The 7662-nt window shown below is 42.0% G+C and overlaps 1 protein-coding gene across 5 annotated transcripts in view; it reads right to left on the reverse strand.

The window, feature by feature from the left end:
- Positions 1–7662, reverse strand: part of amph (amphiphysin) — a 151153-nt gene that overhangs the window by 95539 nt on the left and 47952 nt on the right. For all 5 annotated transcript variants that reach the window (XM_023977635.1, XM_023977634.1, XM_023977636.1 and 2 more), the window contains exon 3: positions 2461–2515. In XM_023977635.1, the coding sequence (XP_023833403.1) occupies positions 2461–2515 (55 nt within the window). The remainder of the gene's footprint in view (positions 1–2460; positions 2516–7662) is intronic.

Below are 7662 nucleotides of genomic sequence, written 5' to 3' on the forward strand. Positions count from 1 at the left end.
AGAGAGCTTTGTGTTTTCAAAGAAGCATTCGACTCGGTATAGGGCTGCTATACATAATTGATGGAAAGTGATGTGGGTGAAAACATACGAATTATAAATCCATGTACACAAAAAAAACAAGTGTGGCGGTTAAAATTGGCAAAAAAAAAACATTTCTTTCACAGGGGCTGGGGGGTGAGACAGGGATGCAGGATAAGCCCACTTTCTTCACATGTACAGTTGAAGTCGGAAGTTACTACACACCATTAGCCAAATACATTTAAATTCAGTTTTTCACAATTCCTGACATTTAATCTAGATAAAAATTCCTGTCTTAGGTCAGTTAGGATACGCTTTATTTTAAGAATGGTGAAAATGTCAGAATAATAGTTTTTATTTCTTTCATCACATTCCCAGTGGGTCAGAAGTTTACATACACTCAACTTAGTATTTGGTAGCTTGCCTTTACAATTGTTTTAACTTGGTCAAACGTGTTGGGTAACCTTCAAACAAATAGCTTCCCACAATAAGTTGGGTGAATTTTTGGCCCATTCTCCCTGACAGAGCTGGTGTACTGAGTCAGGTTTGTAGACCTCCTTGCTCGCACACGCGTTTTCAGTTCGTGCCGACAATGTTCATCGGAATTGATGTCAGGCTTGTGATGGCCACTCCAATGCCCTTGAACTTTGTTGTCCTTAAGCCATTTTGCCACAACTTTGGAAGTATGTCCATTTGGAAGACCCATTTGCGACCAAGCTTTAACTTCCTCACTGATGTCTTGAGATGTTGCTTCAATATATCCATATCATTTCCCCTCCCTCGTGATGCCATCTATTTTGTGAAGTGCACCAGTCCCTGCTGCAGCAAAGCACCCCCACAACATAGATTTCACCACCAGAAATGCATGTAATGTCTTGAATATGTGTGTGTGTGTGTGTGTGCGTGCGTGCGTGCGTGCGTGTGCGTGTGTGTGTGGGAGCGAGCCTTTCACACTACTCATGTCACACAATAGGATTGCAGCAGTAATCTAAACCATATTAATTGATTTTAATTGACTAAATACTTGGTCTGTTTTATCTGTTTGCTAGTTTCACTGTGTACAGTCTTTACAATGTCTGTGTCATATTTCTCTGTTTTCTTGAGCATAAAGCGATTTGAACGATTATATGCTGTAGAAATAAAGTCATAATTATTATTGTGCTATAATAATATATCAATACCGTAATGATATTATAGTAATGGTAATATGATAAATTGATTACGTGAGCCTCATCCAAAGCAACATGCAGTTAAAATGTACTCAGTTCCTATTCAAATCAAATCAAATTTTAATGGTTGCATACACATATTTTGCAGATGTTATCGCAGGTGCAAAGAAATGCTTATGTTTCTAGCTCCAACAGTGCAGTAATACAGTTGAAGTCGGAAGTTTACATACACTTTGGTTGGAGTCATTAAAACAGGTTTTTCAACCACTCCACAAATTTCTTGTTAACAAACTATAGTTTTGACAAGTCGGTTAGGACATCTACTTTGTGCATGACACAAGTAATTTTTCCAACAATTGTTTACAGACAGATTATTTCACTTACAATTCACTGTTTCACAATTCCAGTGGGTCAGACGTTTACATACACTGAGTTGACTGTGCCTTTAAACAGGTTGGACAATTCCAGAAAATGATGTAATGGCTTTAGAAGCTTCTGATAGGCTAATTGACATCATTTGAGTCAATTGGAGGTGTACCTGTGGATGTATTTCAAGGCCAACCTTCAAACTCAGTGCCCCTTTGCTTGACATCATGGGAAAATCAAAAGAAATCAGCCAAGACCTCAGAAAAAAAACTTGTAGACCTCCACAAGTCTGGTTCATCCTTGGGAGCAATTTCCAAATGCCTGAAGGTACCACGTTCATCTGTACAAACNAATCCTGTCTCGGAGCTCTACAGACAATTCCTTCGACCTCATGGTTTGGTTTTTGCTCTGACATGCAATGTCAACTGTGGGACCTTATATAGACAGGTGTGTGCCTTTCCAAATCATGTCCAATGAATTGAATTTACAGCAGGTGGACTCCAATCAAGTTGTAGAAACAACTCAAGGATGATCGATGGAAACAGGATGCACCCGAGGTCAATTTCAAGTATCATAGCAAAGGGTCTGAATACTTATGTAAATAAGGTATTTCTCTTTTAAATGTTAGAAATTTGCAAAACATTCTAAAAACTTGTTTTCGCTTTGTCATTATGGGGTATTGTGTGTAGATTGATGAAGAAAAACATTACATTTAATCCATTTTAGAATAAGGCTGTAATGTAACAAATGTGGAAAAAGTCAATGGGTCTGAATACTTTCCCAATGCCCTGTATATGTGTGTTTTCACCTATGAGTGAATGTGTATCTTGCGTAAGCATTTGCTCTGCTGAGGCTTATCTTGTACAGCTGCCAGGTATGTGTGTGTACGTGTGTGTGTGTGCCTCACCTTTTACAGCCGCCAGATATGCCTTCATCTCCCTCTGCAGCCGGGAGCCCTCCGTCTGTAGAGAGAACAGCAGACAAATGCATGAGGGCTGAGTGTCACACACACACACACACACACACACACACACACACACACACACACACTTTACTGGAAGAACAGCTACCCACATGCATCACACAAGTTGTGTAATGAAGCTAATGGTAACATAATGTAAAATGTCACACATCCTTCCAGAAGTAATAGGCTGTACCAAATTACATAGTATATTTACTCCCAAGACTGATCTCAAACCAGTCGCAAAGATAAGCAATCTTTCAGTTTGATTTAGCGTCAGGGGCTGAGGCTAAAAATCTATTTGTCTCAGAAAGCAATAATATTAGCCATCGTTCCTTTCGTTTATTAATGTTTAGTTCTGTATATTAATTTTAAAGAGGCGCATAATGATTTTARCTAGCTGAACATTTTGGAAGAACTGATTGCAAACATTCCATTATGGCCACGGTAGGTAAGTAATGCTGTAATTTCAGGACCATGGACAGGGGATGGCTAGTTGAGCTACTCATGCCTACACACACACACATGTTGTCCATGGTCCTGAAATGACAGCACTGCTTGTACAATTGATGCAGTGCTGTGGGAGTAAGGGGGTTGAGGATATTTCATGAAGACAACAGTGTCCCATAGCTTTTTTCTCATTCAGACTTTGCTAGCTTCGCGCGGCATAGCATATCATCATGTTTACATCAATGGAGCTGGAGGCTTGTACATGTCATGTATTTCAGAAAGAGCTTGTTCTCATTCGGGAAATGTGATGTTATACAAACTTTGAACTTATGCTGGAACARGTGTCGGATATTGACAGGTTGTTATCGGGACCCTGTGGGTATAACCAGGTACAGTAAGAAATATTGACCCACTAGTCCTTGTAGTGTAGTGATTTGCACACTATAACTTAATATGCATGTCATTTAGTTGTAGAGTGCTTTTCAAGCCATCTTAGATTTGCCTGGGACTTACCATTATGACTTCTAGGTTATAGCTTTTCCTAGCTTTGCATGGCATTTAGGTTTGGCTATYCAATCCTTGAAATATTTGCATACTGTCACTGTATCACACATTTTGTGTGCTCTCCATAGTTTTGAGTGCTATTAACCATACATTTTGGGATTAAGACTTCAGTCTTCCTTGCTTCGCATGCCATTTGMTCCCATTTGACACACTTTGTCTTGAATTTGTGTTTTCCCTAGCTTTGAACCGTTTTCTGGTTTCAGCCTTCCTAGCTGTAGCTCACCCTCGCATTTACCATATGAAACATTCTGTATTGAATTCACAGCTTTTCCAAGCTTTGCATGGTATTCCCCGTCTGACACATTTTCGGGGGTTTGGACCGCTGCCTTGTTAGCACGGCGTGGTACGTGGTCTTTGCGAAACCTGGCTGGTGTAGCGTTAGCAACAGCAGAAGTGGCGTTACAAGCCGCTGTAGTGCCAGCCCTCCAGTTTGACACAGCGCTCAAGTGTGAAGTTTCTCCGAGGTACAGATCTAGGATCAGCTTCTCCTCCCCCTAACCTTAACCATTAGTGGGGAAATGCAAAACTTCACCCTGTTCCTAGCAAAGTGGTGACCAGCTGCTGTAATGCCAGCTCTGATTCATGATGCTTTAAAAAAAATAAAAAATAAAAAATAAACTTGATTTTGCACAGCGGAGCAGGGCGAATCAATCTCAGGCTACTGTGGGGGAGCTGGGAATTTAGCAACAAGTATCTCCCCTCTGGACTGCTGCCGCTTAATTTGCATACACACACACAAAGACACACAGACACACTAGAGTGTATAAGTAGGTAATCTTGCTATGCACACCTCTACACACACACTCGCTCAAAAAAACATACACGTGTAACGGGGGTTAGTGTGCTGCTAACAGCTTAGCTTCCTCCACTGTCCGACTCACCAATACTGGGCTCGAACCAGTGATCCTCTGCTTCACAAGACAATGTGCAAACCAATTGAGCCATACAAAATGTACCTCTTGGATGACTCCATCGGCGAAATTTCAAGCTAGCTGTGGAGTGAGCTTACGGTACTTTCTTAACTCTATTACACATGCATAATAAATGTGTACGTGTACACACACACACACACACACACACAGTCTCTCTCTGAAAGACCCATCACAGCAACCTATGGATATTTACCATTCGGGTCTAAACTGACACAAATTAACCACTAAATGTCACTTTTGGCTATGGCTGTATCCTACACAGCATCCAGCTGCCATCTTGATCTACTGCTCAGGTCTACCAGTGTCATCAGTATTCGGGATTGCATCAGAATGCAACGAAGCGCTACAATTTGTCACAGTGGAGAGGAGGGACTGGTAGTGGACAGATGGATGGGGACAGAGAGTTAAGGCATAGATAGGGATAAAAAGGGATGCTAAAGAGCCAAAGATGGGACACCCCTTTAACAAATGTTTAACATTAAATGTTCACAGGGAGAGATTTGAAAGAGGCAAATGTAGAGAGAGGACATGGAGAGCAGTGAGGGAGAGGAAAAAAGGGACGAGCAAAAGGGGACGAGGAGAAAGGGGGAAGGGTAAGGAAGGCCAGTTTACTATGTAAAACCACCCTGGTGTTATTAAGCACTCTAATCAGGATTATATAGGACAGGCGGGGAGACAGGGAGAGAGAGAGAGCTTTGTGATTTCAAAGAAGCATTCGACTCGGTATGAGGGCCTGCTATACAAATTGATGGAAAGTCGTGTTGGGTGAAAAACATACGACATTATAAAATCCATGTACACAAACAACAAGTGTGCGGTTAAAATTGGCAACAACAAAAAACACATTTCTTTCCACAGGGCTGGGGGGTGAGACAGGGATGCAGGATAAGCCCCACTTTCTTCAACATGTACAGTTGAAGTCGGAAGTTTACATACACACCTTAGCCAAATACATTTAAATTCAGTTTTTCACAATTCCTGACATTTAATCCTAGTAAAAATTCCCTGTATTTGTATTTAATTTGTAAAAATAAAAATATATATAATTCCACTTCGACATTATGGGGTATTGTGTGTAGGCCAGTGACAACAAATCTACATTTAATCCATTTTAAATTCAGGCTGTAACACAACAACATTTGGAAAAAGGGGTGTGACTTCAAAACATCTTAACTACTTGTGACTGTAGGAGAATTTGCAAAAGTCACTTTTTGGCACTCTGCCACTGTGTCCATTCCAAGCAGATGTGCTGTTCATCAACAACAAAAATCTCTCAAATTTTGTGAACAAATTTGTTTACATCCCATTTCTCTTTTGCCAGGATAATCCATCCACCTGACAGGTGGCGTATCAAGAAGCTGATTAAACAGCTTATCATTACACGGGTGCACCTTTGCTGGGGACAATAAACAATGCCACACGTGTCTCAAGTTTTGAGGGAGTGTGAATTGGCATGCTGACTGCGGGAATTCTGCCAGAGCTGTTGCCAGATAATTGAATGTTAATTTCTCTACCAACGTTGTTTTAAGAACTTTTGCAGTTGCTCAACCAGCCTCACAACGCAGACCACGTGTAACCACGCCAGCCCAGGACCTCTACATCCGGCTTCTTCACTGCGGATTGTCTGGGACCAGCGACTCGGACAGCTGATGAAACTGTGGGTTTGCATGAACTGAAGAATTTCTGCACCAACTGTCAGAAACCGTCTCAGGGAAGCTCATCTGTGTGCTCGTGTCTTCACCAGGATCTTGACCTGACCTGCTGTTCGGCGTAGCTGACTTCAGGAGGGCAAAATGCTCACTATTCGATGGCCACTGGCACACTGGAGAAGTGTGCTTTTCATAAATTAATCCTGTTTCAACTGTACCAGGCAGATGTCCTACAGCAAGTTTTTTTTTTTCATTATCAAGTAGCAGTAGACACATTCTCAGTTCAATGCGACCTGAGATAAACAGCAGGCGACAAAAAAAACGTACACGGTAACAACGTCAGTCAATAACACATGAATCATGTACAGTGTGCCAATTAGTAAGATTAGGGGGTAAGGTAATAATAGGCCATAGTGCGAAACATTCAATTTAGCATTAACACTGGAGTGACGATGTGCAGACGATGATGTGCAAGTGAGATACTGTGGTGTAAAAGAGCAATAAAAAATTATAAATAAATAACAATATGGGGGTGAGGTAGTTGGGTGTGCTATTTACAGATGGGCTGTGTAAGGTACAGTGATCGGTAAGCTGCTCTGACAGCTGATGCTTAAAGTTAGAGAAGGAGATATAAGTCTCCAGCTTCAGTGATTTTTGCAATTCTTCCAGTCATTGGCAGCAGAGAACTGGAAGAAAGGCAGCCAAAAGAGGTATGTTGGCTTTGGGGATGACCAGTGAAATATACCAGCTGGAGCGCGTGCTACGGGTGGGTGTTACTATGGTGACCAGTGAAGCTGAGATAAGGCGGGGCTTTACCTAGCAAAGAGTTATAGATGACTTGGAGCCAGTGGGTTTGGCGACGAGTATGTAGCGAGGGCCAGCCAACGGAGAGATACAGGTCGCAGTGGTGGGTAGTATTGAGGGCTTTGGTGACAAAGCGAGATGGCCTGTGATAGACTACATCCAATTTGCTGAGTAGATGTGTTGGAGGCTATTTTGTAAATGACATCGCCGAAGTCAGGGATCGGTAGGTGAGTCAGTTTTAACAGGGTATGTTTGGAAGAATGGTGAAGGAGGCTTTGTTGTGCAAAATAGGAAGCGGATTCTAGATTTTTTGGTTGGAGATCTTAATGTGAGTCTGGAAGGAGAGTTTACAGTCTAACCAGACACCTAGGTATTTTAGTTGTCCACATATTCTAAGTCAGAACCGTCCAGAGTAGTGATTGCTAGTCGGGCGGATGGGTGCGGGCAGCAATCGGTTGAAGAGCAAGCATTTAGTTTCACTAGCATTTAAGAGCAGTTGGAGGCCACGTAAGGAGTGTTGTATGGCATTGAAGCTCGTTTGGAGGTTTGGTACGCATGGTCCAAAGAAGGGCAGAATGTATACAGAATGGTGTCATCTGCCGTAGAGGTGGATCAGAGAATCACCAGCAGCAAGAGCAACATCATTCATATATACAGAGAAAGAGTTGGCCGAGAATTGAACCCTGTGGCACCCCCATAGAGACCGCCAGAGGTTCGGACAAACGGCCCTTGATTTGACACACTGAACT

The sequence above is a fragment of the Salvelinus sp. IW2-2015 genome, linkage group LG32 (genome assembly GCF_002910315.2).
Source record: "Salvelinus sp. IW2-2015 linkage group LG32, ASM291031v2, whole genome shotgun sequence".
Taxonomy (NCBI): domain Eukaryota; kingdom Metazoa; phylum Chordata; class Actinopteri; order Salmoniformes; family Salmonidae; genus Salvelinus; species Salvelinus sp. IW2-2015.